General features: G+C 47.4%; 1 protein-coding gene across 2 annotated transcripts in view; it reads right to left on the reverse strand.

The window, feature by feature from the left end:
• Positions 1-3553: 3553 nt before the first annotated feature.
• Positions 3554-22803, reverse strand: part of NRDE2 (NRDE-2, necessary for RNA interference, domain containing) — a gene marked incomplete at both ends in the record, with an annotated part of 46745 nt that continues 27495 nt past the window's right edge. For both annotated transcript variants that reach the window (XM_080706991.1, XM_080706990.1), the window contains 9 exons: positions 3554-3679; positions 4229-4300; positions 9110-9248; positions 10878-11806; positions 12918-13304; positions 15690-15865; positions 18294-18414; positions 21041-21174; positions 22279-22684. In XM_080706991.1, the coding sequence (XP_080563117.1) occupies positions 3554-3679; positions 4229-4300; positions 9110-9248; positions 10878-11806; positions 12918-13304; positions 15690-15865; positions 18294-18414; positions 21041-21174; positions 22279-22684 (2490 nt within the window). The remainder of the gene's footprint in view (positions 3680-4228; positions 4301-9109; positions 9249-10877; positions 11807-12917; positions 13305-15689; positions 15866-18293; positions 18415-21040; positions 21175-22278; positions 22685-22803) is intronic.

The raw sequence follows: 22803 nt of genomic DNA on the forward strand, positions 1-22803 counted from the left end.
GCATTTGGGAGGCTGAGACAGGAGAATCTTGGTGTGCAGACAGCTTAGCTACTTAGGCCCTTTGAAACTCAGTGAGACCCTGCTTCAAAATAAAGAATAAAAAACAAAATAGGGCTGGGGGGTATTGCTTAGAGGTAGAAGGCCCCTGGGTTTCATCCCTATTACTGCCAAAAAAGAAAACGAAAAAAATCTGGAACCTGGCATGGTGACGCACTTGTAATCCCAGTACATGGGAGGCTGAGACGAGGATTGAAGGTTCACAGCCAGCCTAAGCTTAGGCCTCCCACAACTTAGCAAAACCCTATTTCAAAATAAAAGAATAAAAATAGGGATGGGGTAGCTCGTGACACTTCTACCAAGGACACTTTGTCTGAATCCAATCATAAGGAAACACCAAACACAAAATTAGGACAGTCTACAATTCAGGACACTACAGCAAAAGTAGTGTAGCCCCCTGGCTTCAATCACCAGTACTGAAAAAAATTGCAAAACTGTTTACACAGCATTTACATTGTGCTAAGTGTTACAAGTAATCTAGGTGTGAGTTAAAGTATATGAGAGAACATGCAAAGGTTATATGCAAATTTGTGCCATTTTAGATAAAGGATTTGAGTATCCTTACATTCTGGGAGCCTCAGGGTTCCTGGAACCAATCCCCCATGGATGCCAAGAGACCATAGCACTAACATCTCTAATTTCAGATTTTAAATGAAATACACCCAGCATATCAGCATTTCTTTTTCCTCCTTGATAATCTCAAAGCCCTTTCCTCTATCCGTAGGGATAGTCTCCCTGTATTAGTTCTATAAAAGCAGGCATAGAAAATCCCAGTGCCTACAGTGTCATGGAAGGGGAGCTGGGGTTATGGCAGGGCCACAGATTGATCTGCACCCAGCCTCTGCCCCATTCCAGCTGCCTCTCCACTTTGATTGCTGACCAAAATATTGCTGGAATTACTCTTTCTACAATGGTCACCAAGACCTAGATTGCCAAGCACTGGAGATACAGGAGCGAAGTGGTTGGGTATCAACAGGCTTCTCACCCAGGTGTGCAGGTTCTGGGCCTGTCTGCCTGTGGAATTGCCACTGGGTCTCTGAAGCCCGTCCTCAGTGGAAGCGTTTTAGGGTAAACTCTGATCACTTCTCTGCAGCAAGCATTTGCCTTTCCCAGGGACCACTAAGTCTTCACTCTTCAATGCAAGATAATAAATGTATTATAATCAGTGCCTAGCACAGCAGCCTCTTACCTGGACACAGCACAGGGGCACCTCCCAGCTCCTCCTCCCCTGAAGCCCAGCAATCTACCTTGTCAGCACCACTTTGCTTTAGAGAAGGAATGCTATCCCAGTTCCAAGATGGGGCCAACCCCCATGGTCTACCATGATGAGCAATTCCCTTGGGAAATAATCAGCACTCCTGACAAATGTGAAAGCACTTGGGAGGTTGAGACAGGAAGATCCCAGGTCTGAGGCCTGCCTCAGCAACTTGGTGAGACCATTTCAAAATAAAAGATAAAAAGGCTGCAAGCGCTCCATGATTAGTTTGAAAACAAACCCAAGAAGCCCTTAAGACAACTTCAGCAAGATACAATCACTACAAGAAAGGCTCTTGAAATATTTTCCAGCAGATCTGACTTAGGAGGTTTCTGAGATGGTGGAGGAGAAAGAAAATTCCCCATCGGAATCAGGGGACTCTCAGCCGGCGTCCTCAGAGACCCTAGTAAAGGATCTTCGCAACCTGAGCCTCGATCCTGCTACCGAGCTGCCTGCCCAGCCAGTGTACTGGGATGAGTTTGAGTCGTCCTCGGAGTCGGAGGACGACTCGCCCCCACCACGGGACCTCCGCGCGAGGGACCGAGGCAACAGTACCCGAAGCGAAAAGGCCTTATGGGAAATCCGAGGTGGCTACCCCTACAGGCGGAGAGGAATCCGCACGGTGCTCTCGGAGCGCAGAGAAAGGATGTCGAGGATGAGATTGCTTTTAAGCCTCATGCGTCCCCGGAAGGTTAAAGAACAAAATGTCATCGATTTCAGTGAAGGGGAGAGTGAATCAACCAGCGTGCCATTCAAATGTACCTGCAGTTTTTGCGAACAGAACGGATGGGATCCTTCTGAAAATGCCAAAATAGGGAGCGAATTCACAACGTCGGTCTAAGCACAAGTCTTATAATACTGTTCTTAATGTTAGTTTTATGCGATCTCTGGGTGAGGACTGATTATACGCCAATAACTTTGAATAGCTTGTGTCTGATAGAAATTCTGATTTCTTCTCTTTCATCTCTTTTGGGGAATGCTGGGAGCCTTTTCCTGCCTTGATACCAATAATTTTATAAGGACTCTGTAGTAGTTTGAATATATGAACAACTTCCATCTATACTTTAATTCTACTTTTTGACCCAAAAGTGGTTGCACAGGGAACACTGTAGTTTGGGTTAGTATAATAAAATTTCCTGGTTTTCAAAAAAAAAAAAAAAAAAAAGGCTGCAAGCCTGTAATGCCACACTTGGGGAGCAGACAGAAGAATTGCAGGTTCAAGGCCCTCAGCAACTTAGTGAGCCCCTGTTTCAAAAATAAAATAGGGCTGGGGGTGTAGTTCAAAGGTAGAACATTCCTGGGTTCAATCCCCAAGACCAAAAAACACTCACAAAAAACAACCCAACCTGAGATTCACAGCAGGTACTCAGGGAAGACAGGCCATCCTGCTACGTAATGATGGACATGGCTGCACAAGGCAGTGTGGATGGGGTGTCTCTGTCATCCTACTCACAGGCCTCAGGAACCGAGAGCAGAGCAGGGCCGGCGTGGCTTCTCGGCTCAGGCAGTGGAGCGCTCGGCACAAGCTGCAAGCAGGCTCAGTTGGGTGGGGAGGTGCCAGCTGTGTCTGCTCGCTCTCTAGGATGGCATCAGCCGAGAGCCTCCTGCAGAGGGAAGCTCATGCCCTGGGCGGGGAGCTCCATGCCTTGTTGCCCACACGGCACCGGGGCTTCTGGAGACAGGCTGACTCCCCAGGACTGTCCAGGACTGGGGGCCTGCACTGCTTGGGAGCTCCCGGGGGATGCTGCTGGTGCGCCCAGGCAGAAGCCACTGAGTAGGGCCCAGGGAACAAGGAGAAATTGGCTATACACCTGACACAGGGCAGAAGAGCAAGTGTTAAATGGCCCTCCCTTGTGCTGGACCGAAGATAAGGGTGAAATCTGCTCTGAGGCCCTAATGTTAATGACGTTTATGTCCAAACACAAAAGGGACAGGCAGGTCCCCAAGGACACCGCCAAAGGGCTATGTGCACCGGGGCATGCTGGCACAGAAACCTGACACACCACCACCACAAAAGGTTGTGTTGCCACTTAGCATAATTCATTTTTGTACACATGTACACATACTCACATATATAATATGTAAAACAATGGCGTCTGTGTCATTTACACATCTGCAACTCAGGCAAGATGGGAGAGCCTGACAACCCAGACACAAATGATCAAGAAAGAGCACTTCCAAGCAGAAGCCGCTTCACACTGGGCAAGCTCCCCTTCCTCCCCCGCTCGGCTGGGTGGCGCGCTAGTCCTCCAGCAGGAGCTCCAGCTCCTCCATGGGCAGGCGCACACGGAGCTCCTTCTCCGTCATCAGATCCAGGATCTCCTGCAGCTCATCGGGAAAGTACTCCATGGCATCCATGTACAACACCTGGGAGCAGAGAAAGACCAGCCTCATCAAAAACGCTTCTGGTGAGGCTTGAACAACTCCGAGGAAGGCTGGGTTCCCAGCAAGCCTGCCCCGTCACCCTCAGGCTGGCCCAGCTCAGGCAGCACTGGCAGGATTAGGAAGGACACCGAACTCACAAGAGCAGAGTGAAAACCAGTAATGCCAGGGGAGGCCTCCTTTTTCAAAGGGGCCAGAGGTGTGGGCAACACTGCAGTCACCACCGATTTCTGGATGTCTCCTGGCCTGCTTGGGACATGGACCCCAACTCTTTCAGCATCTGGGCTGAACTCTCAGGTAAAGGTTGAGAAACCAGCTATCCATAGCCACACTCCATGAAGCCCCGGCCCCAATGCAGAGAAAGGAAGATGGCCACCTGGCTCTGCCTCCATGGGGAGCAGTTGCATTAGGAAAAGGTCCTGGATGTGCCTTGGGACAGGGTACTGCCACTCCAGGCTGAACATCCCCAATGATGCCTAGACCTGGCTGGAAGGTCCTTGAGAATCTAAAGATACCATGGCCTTGAAAACCTACCTTTGCCCAAGGGCAATTCTGCAGTGCTTTGTAGAATATACCTTTACTTCTTTCTTTGTTTCCTAAGGAAACCTGAAGAAGAAAAAATGCAAAAATGATCATTGAGGCAGAGGCCCAGGCTACAGAAACCCCCCTGTACAACTGCACACGGTCCCCCGCTGCTGGTAGCTGCCCGTGTGGTAGCTGAGCAGCATCGTGGCAGCTGATGGTAGTGGTGCCCAGGTATGGAGAAACTCTCAAGGCTACTCAAGTGGCAGGGTCATTTCCCATCTACAAATGGTCCAAGAGTGCTGGCGTTTAATACTTCTGACTTTTGGAAGTCCTGCATCTCCTCCTCCTCTACTGGAAGACCATCTTGCCTTGGCATTAGTGACAGTGCTTAGAAAAAGACCGTACCCACGAAGTGAGATTCATAGCCTTGTACAAATCAGAACATGCCTGCTTTACATGTGCCATCTGATGACAGCTATCTTTTAGAGAAAGACAACTAGGAGTCTTGGTTATCTCATTTCTCTAAAAGATAGCTTTACCCATTTACCAGGTTTTACTTTTTTTTTTTTTTTGCAGTACTGTGATTGGAACCCAGGGTCATTCTACATCCAAGCTATACCCCAGCCCTATTTCTTATTCGTGTGTGTGTGTGTGTGTGTGTACTGGGGATGGAACCCAGGGCCTTTCTACCTCCAGGCTACACTCCCAGACCTATTTTATATTTTTTTATTTGGAAACAGGGTCTCACTAAGCTGCTGAGAGCCTCACTAAGTAGCTGAGGCTGGCTTGGAACCTGTGCGATCCTCCCGTCTCAGCCTCACCAAGTACTGGGATTACATGTGTGGGCCATCATGCCTGGCTTTTATTCTTTATTTTGAAACAAAGTCTCACTGAGTTGTAAAGACCCTTACAAGTAGATGAGGCTGTCTACAAACCACAATCCTCCTGTCTCAGCCTCCCAAATGCTGGGATTACAAGCGTGTACCACCATGCCCGGCTCAGGTTTTACTTATTAAATGTAAAATTTTCCATTAGAAATGTACGTCAGAGTGCACAGCAGGTTTTCTCTCTAGACCTGAAACCTTAGTCTCAACTTACGGTCATGCCATTTCTATCCCAGACCAAAGTAGAAGGAGACATACCTGGGACCTTTCCTGACCAGGGGCCTCTTCCAGGGCACTAACTGGGCCTTTGCATGGAATCAAAGAAAAGCCAGCTAATGAATAAGAGAGCTGCTATTAAAACTGAGCCCTTGCTCCACAGGCCAACACCACCTACTGCACATTTACTAAAAGAAGGGCTTACAATTATAAATAGCTACCTTTTGCAATTCAGAGCATCTCTCAAAGACCTGAGAGCCATTCTTAGAATGTAATCCTCAAAAGAATAAGACCTCAGACCCCAAGTCACCATGGGAGGACAGGATCCTAAGCTGAATTATTACCAGCCAACAATAACAGTTGGCCTGGCCTCATTTACACTAACCAACCCTTGTCCCACCCCTCCCCCACTGTGGTACTGGGGATGGAACCCAGGCGCATTCCATCTCTGAGCTATAGGGCTATACACCAGCCCGATTCTATTTTTTTAATTTCAGAAGAGAACCTTGCGAAGCTGCTTAGGACCTCACCAAGTTGCTGAGGCTACCACAAACCTGTGATCCTCCTACTTCAGCTTCCCAAGTACCGGGGTCACAACTGAGCACCCCACACCCAACAACCTTGTACTTTTACTTCTCTGACTCGGAACCCCTTTCTCCCCCTTTTTCCTTTTTATTGTATATCTACATGGCCAAAGAATCTTGAATTTTATCAAAAAAACAAAAATAACTTTGGCTGGAAGTGTTAATGTCTACACAGAACAGTGCATTGGAAGGCCTTTTCTAAAAGCGAGGTTTTAACCTGCTAAATTCTACCCTTAGTAGAAAATGTGCCAGCTGATTGTGCAGTTCCTTTTCCCCTTCAATATGAAGATATTCAATATGAATGTCTCCATGGCCAACAGTAACTTTTAATTCCCTCAATCATCTTTGCAGGGGGGAAAGCAAACAATCAAGGGGAGCTTTCGAGCACACAGGTCTGTACCTGTGCCTGCAGGGCACAGGGGAGGGGAGAGGCACCCTCCCCAGTCCTCCCGCCTCCACGTCCTCGCTGCCTATATTTGGGTGTCAAATTGGCTTTTTCATTGTTTTTACTTAGTAAGTGCTCGGAGCCTGCCCAGATGCCTCGGGAACTGCTGGGTGAAGTCACTGCTCTAATTAGTCCTTAGTTCTATCACCACATTTTCAGACAAATTTCTAAATTCTTGAAGGGCCCAGGTCTATTTTCCAAGTCAACAGTTTTTTGTTTGTTTGTGGGTTTTTTTTTTTTTTTTTTTTTTTTTTTTTTTGTGGTCTACAACCCAACCAAACCTGACTCATGGCAAAGTTTTGGTAAGAATACTATAAATTTTCACCTTACCCTATCTCTACCTACATAAGACTAGGGAAGTTAAATTAGCAAATTCCCAAATTATCCCTTTTTAAATCTAAAGATCTTTCATTTGACTGGAAAGATGGACAGAATATCAGTGCTGGGAAAATCAGGGAGGGCTCTGACTGAACCCCAGCCCCCCCCCGAGCTCTGCTGCACAAAGCCCCATCATCTCCCCTGCAGGCAGCACCCTGCCCACAGCCAGCACCCACGCCAGCATGGGCCCCTTAGGCCTCTGTTTCACACAAGGAAATCTATCATAAAATTTGGTTTTGGGGTCTAAAGAATAAATATAAGGGAAATGTATAAACTGAATTTTATGAATAATAAATATAAGAGTAATTCACTTTTTATGTATGTGTGGTACTGGGAATTGAACCCTGGGAGGTTCTACCACTCATCTATACTCCCAGCCCTACTTGTTTATTTTACTTTTTGTGAGTGTGTGTGGTACTGGGGATTGAACTCAGAGGCATCTACCTTCAAGCTACACCCCCAGCCGATTTTTTATTTCTTATTTGGAAACAGGGTCTCACTAGGTTGGTGAGTCTCACTACTTGCCTTAGCTGTCCTTGAACCTGCAATCCTCCTGTCTCAGCCTCCCAAGTACTAGAATTATAAGCCTGTGCCACCACGCCCAGCTTCTATTTATTTATTTTGAAACAGGGTCTAAGTAGCCCAAATTAGCCTTGAAACATCCTCTTATCTCAGCCTCCCAAGTATTGGGATGATAGGCGTGCAACACCATGCCAAGTTTGTGATTTACCTCTGAGGTCAACTCCTAAAAATGTGCCCACTGTTATTCAATGTGTCAAGGAATGGCTGTCCTGAGATAATGTGTCCTCCTGGTTCCTCATGCCTTCTGTGCATGGCCCCTTCCAGAGGTCAGGAAGATGCACCAGGTGAATTCTAGAATCTAAGACAGGAGTCGGGGTAGACCTCACCTCTCCTAACCTTCATTTATTTTCTGCACTTTCTTACTCTCTGTGCCTCAGCTGTCACATAGAAATGTTCAAATACTAGCCGGGCGTGGTGGCGCACGCTTGTAATCCCCGCGCTTGGGAGGCAGAGACAGGAGGATCGTGCAGGTTCGAAGCCAGCCCCGCTGGCGTAAGAGACCCTGTTTCAAAAATATAAAAATAGGTCTGGGAGTGTAGCCCGGAGGTAGAAGGGCTTCCAGGAACCCCAGTACCACCACCAAAAAAAAAAAAAAAAAAAAAAAAAAAATTCAAATACTTTGATCAAGTTAGAATAATCAGAGCTACACATTAAACTTATTGAAGGAGGTCACTCCTGGCTTCTAAACAGTTCAATATTCATCAGACACCAGTGGGATGTGACTGTGTAGCCTTGAACTAAAATAAGCAGGAAAACTAGGAAACTGTGTTTCTAAAGAATGACGTGAGCCAACCCCACGGTGGTACTTGCCTGCGATCCCAGAGCTTAGAAGGCTGAGACAGGAGGATGGAAAGTTCAGGATAACCTCAGCAACTTGGCGAGACTCTAATAAAAAGGGCTAGGAGTCAGGCATGGTGGCACACGCTTGTCATCCCCGCGCTTGGGAGATGGAGACAGGAGGATCACACAGGTTCAAAGCTCGCTGGCTTAAGAGACCCTGTTTCCAAATAAATATAAAATAGGTCTGGGAGTGTAGCCCAGAGGGTTCCATCCCCAGTACAACCAAAAAAAAGGGGGGGGGGGGCGGCTAGGAGTGCAGCTCAGAATGTTCCTGAGTTTAATCCCCAGCACCAAAATACAAAAACAAACCCCTGCAACTTGGAAGCAGGACGCACTGTAACAAATAATGAGGCCACCCCAAAGTCAAGCCCTGGACTCCAGGCAGAACCAGTTCACAGTGTGTGAAGTCAAAAAACCGCCTTTCAGTACACACACAGTCACAAAAACAAATGGCACCTCAGCTCTCCAATCACCACGGTGCTTTTAAAATGAATATGAAGCTGCTCTGGAAACGTCTACTTTAAAAAACACATCCTAGACGGTATCATTTAATAACAAAACAGATTCAGGACTGGAAAAGTCATATAAGTAGACTGACAAAAGAGCTGTAGGTTTCTTTCAAATGAAAGCTCTTAAACCATTTCCCAAGTTGCTGACTTAATGAAGTCAACTCAGGGACACCACTGTTAAGTTCTAGTACCCTAAATAGCCTAGTACTTATTCACTTCATCCTACAGATACCTTGAATATGTGACCTGTGACTCCTTCCCACAGCCTGAGAGACCTGACATTATTCCACCAGGTTTCCTATAAGGATTCGCCAACCCCAAGAAGGTGTGAGGTAACAATAAGGGCCCCCCCATCTTTCCAAGCAGCAACTACTGTACACCTGTGCTTTCTCCCTCAGGAAGGGAGCAGAGCTCTGTCAAAACAAAAACACAAAGTCAAAATATTTCCTTACCAAAAACTGTAAATACATCCTCCACAGTAAGGGGCACTGGCTGCCGCTGTCACTCCGCACCGCATTTTCAAACAGGGCTCTAATGCGATGTGTCAAGCCGGTCTCAGGGATGGTGGCGTGGACCTCCCTGCCACCTACCCTGCAAGACAAAGGCTCTTGTAACCCCAAGGCAAGTTCTCGCCCCTACATCCCAGCAAGGAGTAATGCTTTAGTGACACAAAGGTCAGCAACCACTGGACCAGTGTGACAGGGGAGTGTCATCCCTCAGCTGTGAGTGTGGTGGTGCCAAGTACAGGTGTGAGGCGGCTTCTCCAGGCCAGAGGAGGGCAGTGGCCAGGGCTCTGTGCTTTTGCGCCACAGTGCGTTTGTCCAGAAATCAAACTCTTTCCTTTTCTGTTTTATAAAGAAGCTACCCTACCCTGTATCAGAATACAAATTTTGGTCTCTGAAAAGGAAAGACCTTTCAACTTAAAGTAAATGAGGTGAAACTCACATGGAGTGAATAAAATCCCAGTAGAAGAAATAAAAAGCAAGCAAAATGAAACTCTATTCACAAGGCAGAAGTAAAGCAATAGCAAAGATTCCAGAAGGAACAATGATGCTTAAGCTAATATGTTCCCAAGACTATCATTTAAGCTTCAGATGTAATATACTGTGTCAAAAGATGGCATCTGCCAGGCATGGTGGCAGCACGCTTGTAATCCCCACACTTGGGAGGCGGATACACGTGGATCACGCAGGTTCAAAGCCAGCCTCGATGGCTTAAGAGACCCTGTTTCCAAATAAAACTACAGAATAGATCTGGGAGTGTAGCCCGGAGGTAGAAGGGTTTCCAGGATCCCCAGTACCACAAAAAAAGAAAGAAAGAAAGAAAGAAAGAAAGAAAGAAAGAAAGAAAGAAAGAGGAAAGGAAAAGAAAAGAAAAGAAAAGAAAAGAAAAGAAAAGAAAAGAAAAGAAAAGAAGGAAAAAAAAAAAGATGGCATCTGACCCATTCCCAGTGGTAACAGAGCTACCAATGACCGCACAGGGTCCTGGCCCGGCGCGGGCCTTGCCCCTCTGAGCGACCTGGGAGGTAGGTTCTTTCATCATTCCCATTAGACAGAGGAGGTGAAGTGACTTGCCCTGGGTGGCAGAGCTGGCACAGGGACGGGAGCCTGTATTCTCTGTCCTCCAGAGCCTGTGCCCTTGACCACCATGCGTTCAGCACGGCTTCTCAGACGCTGATGATCTGTTAGCTACACATTAGACACCACATCTAGGATCCCAAAAGGTCTGGCTCAGGAAGACAGCCCCCCTGGCCTCTGGTGAAAGACATTATTTTCTTTTTCTTTTTCTTTTTTTTTTTTTGGTGTGGGTCTGGGGATGAAACCCAGGGGCGTTTGACCTCCAAGCTATACCCCCTGTCCTATTTTTTTATTCTTTATTTTGAAACAGGGTCTCATTAAGTTACGGAGGGCCTCACTAAGTAGGTGAGGCTGTCTACAAACAGTGATCCTCTGGTCTCAGCCTCCCAAATGCTGGGATACTAGTGTGCACCACCACGCCGGCTGAAAGACATTATGTTCCAAGTCTCTGGTTCATCTTTCAACAGTTGCTCTACAACTCCTGACGCACCCAGGGCAGGCTTTCCAGGCCCGTGCCGTGTCCATGGAGTCTAACACAGGGAATCGAAGACTGCCTACCTGAGACCTTGCAAGGGGTAAACAGGGACACAGCGAGCATCCCATACAGGTTGTGAAACACGTCAACAAGGTGGCCTGTAATTACCTCTGAACAGTTTCCACCAGTTTTTTCCTCATTTTCTCAGCTTCAATTGCAAACAACCAAGGTTCTAGAGGTTTGGCAGACCTGGTGATTGCATCAAAGAATTTTCTGGTCTTGCTGGCACTGTGAGACTTATTTTGAATCTGTATGTAGGATCTCCAAAGAACTTGATTGCCCGGATATAGCTTCAAAGCCTCTGAGAGAGCCTGCCGCAGCGGAGCCAGAGGGTAGACAGTAACTTTCATGTGGAGTCTCAGCAGACTTGTGTGCATCAGGGTGACAGCTTCAAGAACACTGGACAGACTCTGGAAGCTGGCACTGGCCTCCAGGCCAGGGCCTTCTGGGAAAACTGAGCCCTTCAGTTTGGCAAACAGCTGCTCATATATTTGCATAGCTGCATCAATCCCCATAGTCAAATACTGGAAGAGCATAAAGCATTTAGCCAAGCTACTCAGACAGTTCAAGGAATCGGCCGGAGCTGGATCAGGGACTCGGCTCTCACCCAGACAGTCCTGCAGCCCATGCTCATAAGCCTTACGGGCTTTCAAAACCTGAGTGGGCAAGACCTGTCCCGTGAAGGGTGCATAGGGCCCGCTCTCTGTCAGTCGGGTCAGGATGTGAACAGCACGGGCTGCAGTGGCCTCCGCGGAGCCCAGCGACAGCTCCACCTCCAGCTCGGCATAGAGCAGGCTGAGCTCACAGAGCTCCCGGTCCTTCAGCTCGCTGCTGCCCCCCATGCTGAGGGCCGTATCAAACACTTTTCTGGCATCCTCTATGTTGCCAAGCAACCACTCCAGGTGTGCATACTGCTTCCAGAGGCAAAAATTGTTGCGGTTTTCTGGCTCCTTCAGGAGGTTTTTGGCTAGTTTTTTGCAGTTTTTCCCCTGTGACTTCAATCTCTTCTTGTTTTTAGTGCGCTGACATCCAATGACCTATAGCAAAAAGAAACAAAGAATGCTCTGTAATTCTCAAGCAGTCTCTTTGTGCTGTCAGCTTTAGAAAATACTGAGGGCAGCTGGGTGCAGTGGTGCACACCTGTAACTCCAGCACCTGGAAGGCTCACACAGGAGGATCATAGATTCGAGGCCTGCCTTGATAACCTAGTGAGACCCTGTTTCAAAATGAAAAGTAGGTCAGGGTGTGTGGCTCAGAGGTAGAAAGCCTCTGGGTTCATCCTTAGACCCACCAGAGAGAGGGAGAGAGCAAGCATGAGTGAGCCCTGACAGCGCGAAGTCTCTACCCCTTCTGCACTGTGCTCTCTGAGCGGGGGGAAGCTGGGCTCTTACCAAGGCCTCAGGAAGCCACCATGAACCCACCAGGTTTCCATGTGAAAGGTCTATAAAAAGGCTGATGGCCGACATCCTCCAAATCTTCTTCTTCCTAGAGATGTGTTCACTACATTTTCTCAAAGACACAATTTTTTTTTGAGGGAGGTTACTCAGGATTGAACTCAGGGGTATTTTACCCGTGAGCTACACCCTCAACCCTTTTTATCTGGAATCTGGGTATTGCTAAGTTGCTGAGGCTGCCTTCAAACCTGTGATCCTCCTATACAGCCTCCCAAGTACTGGAATTACAGGCCAATGCCACCAGGCCTGGCTCAAAGACACAATTTTAACATCATCCGATGTGTGCACACTATAGTTATTAGCATCAGAACTCTGAGTGTTAAGAGTCAGTACTAACTGCGGCCAGCAGAGGGCAGAATAGTGGACTGAGATTAATTTTTGAGCAGATAGCTATAAAACAAGGGATGAGTAAGTAGCTTATTTTATCTATTCTAATAAGCCCCTTAATCCTATAACCCTGCTTAGGCTTACACTGGTTCTTAACCCTAACTGCCCATATCACTGCAGGCAGCTGGTAAGAGTAGGCCACACGACGGCTCCAGCCACCGAGCCCTGGACTGGCGGCAACCACGCGTGGTGCCCTCCGGCGTCACTCACAGAGGAGCTGCTGTGGCACGGTTCCCGGAGACGCCATGCCACCTGTGATACGGACGTGAGATAAAAAGTCACACAGGGAGGAGGAGGCTGGAGTTACCTTTGCGATCTCATACCGCAACCAGGAGAAGCAGAGCTGGGACTTCTGCTTGCCTGAAAACAAAGGCATCACAAGGTGGAAGACATTGCGGATGAAGTCCTCGCCCTCCCGATTGTGGCCCCTGCTCCAGCGAGGACAGCCCAGCTGGTCCATGCGGCCAATACAGCTGATGCCAGAAAACGAAGGGTTGAAAAAAGTCAAGGGCTTTTCATCGGAAGGTCCATTATCAAAGATGCTGTGCTCGTCCATAGCCAGGTACAGACAAGAGGCTGGCGGGAGGAAGCCGGAAGGCACGCCCAAGAACTGCAGAAAGGCTTCAATCAGCTGGAACTGAAGATCTGGGCTGGCAAGTCTGATCAGAGACTGTCCAATATCATCAAACAACACCTACAACAAAGGCGAAATAAAGGGACCCACTTGAAACAAACAAGTCTTCACAGTCTCTCACAATTCTTTTTATGTCACTAATCATTCAACATTAATAAATTAAAATAGCTGGGCGTGGTGGCACATGCTTGTAATCCCAGCATTCAGGATTCTGAGACAGGAGGATCACAGTTCTCAGACAGCTTCAGCCACTTAGTGAGGCCCTTTGTAACTCAGTGAGACCCCGTTTCAAAAATAAAGAATAAAAAATAGGGCTGGAGTTGCCCAGCCCCCTGAGTTCCATCTCCGGTACTGCAAAAGGAAAAAGAAAATTTAAATAAAATTTAAATAGGAACTGTTTTCTGCAAAATACAAAATGCCAGAGGCTCATAAGATGAACTTCCCAGCTGAAAAACTACAAGCAGCCAAGAGGCCATCAGTCCTGGGAAGGAGGAGGCACGAGCAGGCTGAAGCCGACGGCTTCCAAAGCATCCAGGAGCTTTATAGGAAACCTAGAATGACGCTCACTTCAGAAGCACACACAACTGCTTTTGTAGTTACTGCGGCAAGTTAAAATTACAAAACGGTTCTATTTAGACTTTTACTCTTTGTGGTATCTTTGAACACACTGGCTTCCGGAAATGAAAACTGCTCCAAGGCAGATCAACAGGCACAGGTAAGAGGAAGAGACAGCGCAAGGACCAAGCAAAGAGCTACCAGATGCGCTCACACAACCGGACTGCTCAGAGCTTATCTCAAGTACCTGCTTTAAACCAAAGGCCGAGGATGCTACCCTTTGTCTTCAGGTGCTGCTTGGCTGATTGATCTCTGTGGCTCTCAGCAAAGGAAGTCAAAATGTAAGCCCAAGAACCGTGGGGCTTCATGACTCAAACCATCAATCAGAAAGCTTTTCGCCCTTGGGCTGGGCTTAGAGAAAAAGCTAAATGACAAAGAATTGCTCACAGTCTGTTCCAGACACCAGCTTCCAGGAGACAGGCAGATTCTGAGTCTGGAGAACCAACTTCTCAAAGGTTAACCAGGAACTCTATAAAATCCCTCAACACCAAAAAAGGTCCCGGTCTAATCATCAGCTTCAGCCCAGAAAGAGGCTGCCATGCAGACTCACCTCCCACACCAGGCTGGGGAGCTGAGGCTTCCCCAACAGCCGGCCGCTCCTTCCTGCCCAGAGATCACCTCCTTCCTATCCCCACTTCTCTGGTTCTCAACTGCAGCCTGGCAACCCAACTTGTCATCCCTCAAGTTGGCGCTCTGGGGCCTCCATGTTCTGGCATCAAACATATAGCCCTCAACCTCCAGGAACACCAGCCAAGCACTGGACACAGGCGGGCACTGTTCTGGGCACTGGTGGCATGGCAGTGATCCAAGCCAGAGCTCCCATCTCAAGGCATCGGACTTGCAGGGAGGTCACACTCTCGTCACTGGGAGAACCCAGGCCAAGCAGCAGAGTCAAAACTGAGTCAATTCCAGTCATTAAAATAGCACTTCTTGCTTCACTTTAATCTAAAACCCTCAGAGCTACTAGCCGCTAAACCGTGCAGTAAGCACCAGATCATGTAACGACAATAAACAAGATGAAGTAAGTGGAGTGCCCGGCATGCGAGTAATCAGCCACACGTGATCCGTCTGCAGAACAAGCTATACGCCAGCTGTCCAGAAGAGTCCCTACATCCTGTCCCTCTTGTCTTCCAGAGTCAAATCCAGCTGCTACATCTCCCTGGATCCAAAAGATGGATAGGAGAGTAGACAGAATTAAAGAATCTAGGAGCTGGGCGTGGTGGCACGTGCTTGTACCATCAGCCAGGTACAAGCAGAGCCAGAGCTTGTACCATCAGGGATGAGAACAGGCCAGCCAAGTGCTGCGGAGCCCGGCAACCTCCTTTCAGAGACTGAGACGTAACGGGAATGAAAGAAGGGCAAAGACCCTACGATCAGCTTTCCTCCTGCAGCAGTGAGTACGTGCCTGTCTCTCAGGATCCTCACAGCCTCAAATGCTTCTGGATTCAATCCCCAATACCAAAAAAAGAAAAGAAAAAATCTAGGACAGTGACCTGAGTTTCTAGAACCTTTGGCCACAGGGTTCCACATGAAAAATTAACTAAGTGACCTGGAAAGCAATTTCCATAGGAGTGACCACAAGCGCCTACCCTTCCACCAGGGGACAGGACCTATCCAGCCAAGTGCCAATACGCTCATCTGGAGCACCAGAGGCCAGCCAACTTCTATCCCAATGTTGAGCAGGGGGTGTTTGCCGAGACACGGATGGGAACAGGCCAGCCAAGTACTGCGGAGCCCGGCAACCTCCTTTCAGAGAATGAGACGTAATGGGAATGAAAGAAGGGCAAAGAGCCCACGATCAGCTTTCCTCCTGCAGCAGTGAGTACGTGCCTGTCTCTCAGGATCCTCACAGTCTTCCTCGGTTTGCTTCTTGGTCTTATCAGGGCGCCAGGGCCGCCAGTGCCTCTGGTCTCGGGAGCGCTCAGCAGCAAGCCAGATCTGCCACCGAGGCAGAGTCTTGTCTCTTATCTCCTGATCATCCTCCTCTGGCTCCTCCTCATCCTCATCTAGACACAAATGGAACAGTAAATAAGCAGTAATAAAATCTCCACTGCCACAAGTCAGCCTGCTGTGCCAGGTACCATGTGGGTGCGAGTCAGGACAGCCTCCTGGGGTACTCAGATGCATTCAGGGGCTCTCCTGTAAGTAGGCAAGTTCCCATGAAAAACAGGCAAATAAGGCAATTGTTTAATACTATCAGAGCAAAACAGAGAATGACCCATATATTGTAGACCAGCACTGTTCAAAAGCACTTGTGTAAAACTGAAGAAATTCCATCTGTGCTTACAGAGGAGCCCTGGCTACATGTGACTTACTAGGCACTTAAAATGGAGCTAATAGCAAAACCAAATTCTTAATTGCATTTCATTTTAATTCTTTTAAAGAGCCACTTATAGAGCCGGATGTGGTGGCACACACTTGTAATCCTAGTACTTAGAGGCTGAGAGAGAAGAATCACAGGTTCAAGGATAGCCTCAGCATGTAGTAAGATTTTCATCAGTCTAGTAGGACCCTGTTTCCAAATAAGACATAAAACTGGGCTGGGGGTGTAGCTTGAAGATAGAATGCCTCTGGAAACAAGAAAACTATCAATCTTTTTAGTGTGTGTGTGTGTGTGTGTGTGTGTGTGTGTGTGTGTGTGTGTGTGTTACTGGGCATGGAACCAAGGGGCTTTCTACCTCCAGGCTACACTCCCAGACCTATTTTTAGATTTTATTTGGAAACAAGGTCTCACTAAGTTGCTGAGGGCCTCACATTCAATCTTTCTAATGATCCTGCTAGTTTTTTGGAGGACTCCCATTAAACGTATTAGAAAATTAATTAAATTCAGTAGGAGAGTCTCTATAATGGAAAGGTGAGGAAAGCTCAGGAAATATAAGCACCAGCATATTTCCCTAACTTGATACTACCTTAGGGTTACCACACAGGCACTACCTTTCTGAGAACACTAACTTGACATCTGATAATGAGTGACTGATAGACGTCTGGACACTCATCGGGGAAGCAACGTTATCCCCGTCTTTGGATACTGCTGTAAGAATGCTACTTTACCAGTGCAGAAATGCAGAAGTCGGCAAGCTTTATTACACACACTATCATTGCAATAGTCTCGCTCCTCAGCGAAAACAACAACCATCCAGCCTCAGTCAGACTGGCCGCTGTTCAGTCAGAAAGCCTTCTGCTGTTCGCCTGGTCTCAGCGGCCAACAGTGCAATGCTAACCTCCACTTCACCACACAGGCTGCTTCCCTTCACGTGCCAAGCCACCAGCCAGCCTGAAGAACAGTTCCCGCTCTCTTTGGACAGGACCACTCGAGGGAAATTAAGCCACCATGCCTCCGTCAGCCGCATGAGGCATGACGGCCACTGGCGGCCCTGTCCAGAGCAAAGCTAACCGCAAACTCCAAAAGGGCCTCCCCCCTCACAGTAACAGAAGGCCATGTGCCTAGAGCTCTGCCGCGCTCAGCACTGAATCCAAAGCGCCCTCTGCAGATGAAGAAACCATGGCCCAGACAGGCCACGCTGGGAGAAGAGGCAGCTGGGCCTTGGCGAGGAGCCAGTATCCCGAGGCCTCGTCCACCGCTTCCCCCTGGTACTGTCACTGAGATAGCTGACCTGGCAGGCTTCTTGCTACGCTGGAAGTGCCTTTCAGAGAGAGAGAGACAGACAGACAGACAGACAGACAGACACCACAGCATAGCTGTCAGGACATGACTATCCAGCTCTTGAAAGAGTGGCCAGTCTGAACGGAGGTGTGCTCCAAGAACAGCACACACCAAATGTCAAATAGTATGTAATTTTAAATACTATTATATGCTATTTGAATAGTCATTTTGATATACTGGGTTGAATAAAATATGTTACCAAAATAATTTCAACTGTTTTTTACTTCTTTAATGTGGCTACTAGAAGATTTGAAATCACACATGTAGCTCACATTGTATTTCTACTGGACAGCTTTATTTCAGAGTTTAAATATGGAAAGTACTTTAGGGGTCAGGTAAAATGACAGTTATACAAACAGTAGTTAATAATTATTTTGTAACATTCCTAAAAAGGCAATTATTTTTCAAAGCATTTGTTGGTCTGTATGTTGCCAAAAGAACACAGACTCTTAAACACACACTAAACAGAATGGGAGGTGGAGTAGTTACCAACAAGCTTGCTGCTTCAGGAGCAAATTATAAAAGAGAAATAAAAATTCCTTCTGTGGAATCTCTCAAGTCCTCAGAGCACTGTGTACTGAAGGAACAGGATGTTGAGTGCTTTAACGCCCCTAAGGGGAAGAAATGGTCTATTCTTCATGAAACCTACTTAATGTAGTTTTGATATTTTGATGTTGTACAATGTTCTTAAGACTGATAAACAAACATTCATGAAGATGTTAAAACTTCAGAAGAAAACAGCACGCCCATCTTCACCAGAGGTGCCTTACCTGGATTGATGACCACCCAGCCGCCCCGCTCCTGCTGGTGCATCCACGCCCGCCAGCCCCGGGCACCCTTCTCCCCGACCCGGGGCTCGCCACTGTCCCAGAAGGGCTCAAAGAATTCCACCTGTTTAGGTTTAAGAGACAGAAATTAGGCCTCCCATGGAAAAAGTGCTGACTCACAGGCAGAATTAGTGCTGGTAGATAAAAGGAGAGCTTCAGATTCTTCAAATCACCTTTGCTACTGGCATTTGAGGTTGACACACAATACACACTCCAAAACAACAGAGAGGATTATCTCTGTGTGGTCTGCAGCCTCCAAGACAGCCCTCATCCCACCCCTGCTTGGGCACGCCCACTCCTGCGTATGGGCTGGGCCTAGGGACTTCTAACAAATCAAACACAGCACAGGCGAAGGGACGACACTTTTGAGACTGGGTTAGAAAACAGCTAGCTAAACTGTGCGTGGCAGCTCACGCTTGTAATCCCAGCACTTGGGAGGCTGAGACAGGAGGATCGCACAGGTTCAAAGCCATCCTCAGCTACTTAGTGAGACCCTGTTTTCAAATAAAGTATAAAATAGGTTTGGGAGTATAGCCTGGAGGTAGAAAAGCCTCTGGGTACCACCCCCAATACCACAAAACAAAACAAAACAAAAAAAACACCACAGCCTGGCATGGTGGCGCATGCTTGTAATCCCAGCATTCAGGAGTTAGAGACAGGAGGATCATGGTTCGCGGACAGCCTCAGCTACTACTAAATAAGGCCCTTCACAACTCAGTGAGACCGTTTCAAAAACATAAAAAGGACTAAAAAATAGAGCTGAGAGTGTAGCATGGAGGTAGAATGCCCGAGTTCCATTCCGAGTACCAAAAAAAAAAAAAAAGAAAAAAGAAAAAGAAAACAGCTAGCTACAAAATGAAGTTTCATGCAGCCTGCAGCGAAGGAGCAGAGAAGTCATTTCCTAGTTCTGCTCCTGCCAGGGCAGTCTAACCAGGGACGGCGGCTCTGCCACTTCCTCTAATGCCACTGGATCCTCTAACCAGTACCTCAAGTCATGCTGCTTTCAAGACTTTGAGGAAAAGGGAACTCAAACTTCAGTGACTACGAACTCCCGCAGAGACAACCACAGGCCACACAACTGTTTACTCCTAACACGTGGCACAACACTCAAAGTGTAGCAGGGACTCAAGAAGTGCCTGTTGGCACAGAAGGGAGGCGTCCAAAGAATCAAAGGCCTGCATTTTAAGGCCTGCCCCGAGGGCCTTCCTGCGTTCATTTCATTAGGCCTGCAGCGTGTGGAAACCGCTCACTGGCAATAAATAATTCCCGGTGGAAGAGAACGTGAACACAGCCCCGGGCAGGAACGTGATCATGTTATCAACTGGCAACAGGACTTTAAAAGTGAGCCAACAGCCTATTCCCATGAAGTTCTTGTAAGAAAACTTTTGGAGAGGACAAGCAGGCTTCCCTCAGTGCAGGGTCACAGTACAGCCAGAGCCTGGGCGGTGCCGCGCCTGGAGGAGCCTCTGCAGGCTCCACAGGGCGGGGCGGGTGGTCGACTGACTGGGAAGACTACACTGCCCCGACTCCCCTCTCTGTAAGCTTGCTCCCATAAGAGCGACAGGCTTTTATGCTCAGAAAAAATACAGCTTTTTCAAAAACAATAGTGTAATGGATGGCTATAGCCAATTTGTTTATTCCACAGAAGCACAGTCCGTGATCTCTGACTCGACCTGTTTGACTAACATGAACTGTAAATGTGTTCATACTAACGCCGCCGCTCAGTTACAGAGGCAACACGGAACACTGTTAAAGAAGCTTTATCTCAAAAGTGCCAGGTAAATGCTCTAGAAACACACGTGCTGTTATTAGTTAAGACTCAAGCTCAGGGTCTGACACTCTGGAGCAGCCTCGGTGCATCCCAGCGGCGGGCGGGACCCTCCTTCCCAGCGTAACTGCGCTCATTAGAGTCTCCGCAGAGGGATCTGGATCCTGACCATGGTGCCCTTAGGTTCAGTGTTCTGAAACACAGCTTAATTCTTAAAATATCAAAGCATGTCTTAAAACTAGTACATCTGGCTTATTAGTACTGTTACGCCAACACTATCTGGTATAATTCTTTAATCCAATCTTGCCTAGAAGCAGCATCATGATAAAAATGGTCTTTACTGGAAATGCATGAAATATCCACATGATGGTGTCCTTAGCCTCTCACGACAGACTGGTGAAGGTCTATCTTATTCATCTTCCCCTCAACCCTCTCTGAAGAGCAGGGGCTTTCTTCAGTGGAAACAGGGAAGAGGTCGGCTTTTCTTATCTGCATATCTCTGTTTTCATTTCTTTACATAATGAGCACTGGTGATGCTCACATGTCATCTAAAAGATAAACCCCTCCTCCACGAGGCCTGTGCTGACCAAGCGGCTACAGTGAGTTCATTTTCAACTCCAGCACACAGTGGAGGCAGTGGGAAGGGTCAGTGGGCCAGCAACACAAGACCCAGACTACCAAGGGAGGAGAGAAGGAACCCTGGCTTACATGCATGCCAGCGGATCCCCTGGCCGACGGAGATGACCTGCATCTAAACAGGAACCGCAGGAAAGGAAGCAAGCTTGGTAAACCTTCATATTTGGGGGAAGGGAGGAATCATCTTTCTCCACCCGTATGTCACTGCTCCCATTACGGAATTTTCTTTGGATCACCGGACTATTTCTGAGAAAGACAGGCGAATCGTGCGAGCAGAGCTTGGTACCTGTACTTTGGTAGGCACATCTTTCACACTGTCAGGTTTGAAGAAAGTGAAGTCGACCATGGCCTGGAACAAAGAGATGGCCTTCTCTGAGTGACCAGCCTGCCGCAGAAAGTGGCACTGCTGAAGAAAAAGTGCTGCGAGAGAGAGCAAAGGGAGAATGCCAGCTGGTACCACCGAGGGAGATATGGAACTTCTCAAACACGCAACTAAGCACTGAGAACATCTGTTACGAAATTACTGTCACACTCTGAAGCTGTAATACACACCTGTCCTGATTTAAAAGGATTAACAGTATTGTCACCCAAGTATAATTTTTTAATTTTGTAAGAAACCACCACGCAATACAACTACTAACAATAAAAACTATATGTAGTGTTTTGAAATAACTCAAGAGGCTGATCTGAATGTTGGCTGTCAAATAAAGAAAAATTCTAGAAAAAGGATGACGTAGTTTAGGAGAAAGCAAAGCTCTGTACTCAACTGACCACTAGATGGCACTATTTGCCAGCAATTTCCATTATGTGCTTAAAGCAGCTGTAGACAAATAAAGGTTCCATGTTTGAAAATTTCAGTTCATCCTAACTGTGGCATAATACTATTAAATAACATTAAGGAACGGGCGTGGTGGTGCACACTTGTAATCCCAGTACTTGGGAGGCTGAGACAGGAGGTTTTCAGCCAGCCTCAGCTGCTAAGTGAGGTCATCTGCAACTTAGGGAGACTGTTTCAGAATAAAAAAATAAAACAGGGCTGAAGGTAGAATGTCCCTGGGTTCCATCCCTAGTTCCAAAAATAATAAATAACAAATAACATTATGCTACTTAGGCATATTGCAAATAATTTCAAATATGAGACTTTAAAAATATAACTCATGTAATTTATTTATTTTATTTTTTGGTGCTGGGGAGTAAATCTAGGACCTAGTGCATGCTACCACCGAGTGACGGACACCTCCAGCTCCAAATCTGAGACTCTTCAGCATGGTAAGAGCTTATCATCTCTAGAGCAATATACTTGACTCTTTAGGTGGTAACAGTAATTCTCAATAGCAGGGATTTCAATCAAATAAATGTCTATGTGCCACACGATGAGCTGGACTCACCAGATATAGCAGTTTTTTAAAAATTATTTCTGGCAATTTAGATTTGTCTAAAATAAATTTAAAAATCCTCATTTTCAACTAAGGACAAATGAACGTATAACTCCTCCCACACAACTGAATCCGGTTATCTCCTTACCGAACATGGCTTCTTCTATGCCAGGCAAAGCCGGGTGAGACAAGATGCTGCCGTCCTTAACAGCAGACAAAGTGCTCAAGCACTTTCCATAAAGATTGTGAATTTTTGATATTGAAAAAGTGCTAAACTGGCTCTGGCAAAATAAGAGGTACTTCTGCCAAAGGGTCGTGTTATTGGGATGCAGAAAGATCAGCTTCTGCCACTCTCTGGCCAGCGCGGCGGGCTCCCAGAACTCCGCGCACAGCTTCAGCTTGGCGAGCTTTAGGTCGATGCTGCTCTGGTTGCTCTCGATGGCCCGCTCCAGGATGGCCAGCTTCTTCTCCAGGACGAGCTTCAGGGACTTCTTTCGCTTCTCCTGCTCTCCTTCCTCAACAGCATACAGGCCAGGGCTCTTCATGACCTCATCCTCAACGACAAAAAGGCCAGTTTACTAATGCGGACGGAGCTGGGGATGGGGTCCTCGGACTTCAACAGTGCTTAGACTGATTTACAACCAGTGGGGCTCCTACCTCTCAAAACAAACTT

The sequence above is a fragment of the Muscardinus avellanarius genome (genome assembly GCF_963383645.1).
Source record: "Muscardinus avellanarius genome assembly, chromosome: 12".
NCBI classification, from domain to species: Eukaryota; Metazoa; Chordata; class Mammalia; order Rodentia; family Gliridae; genus Muscardinus; species Muscardinus avellanarius.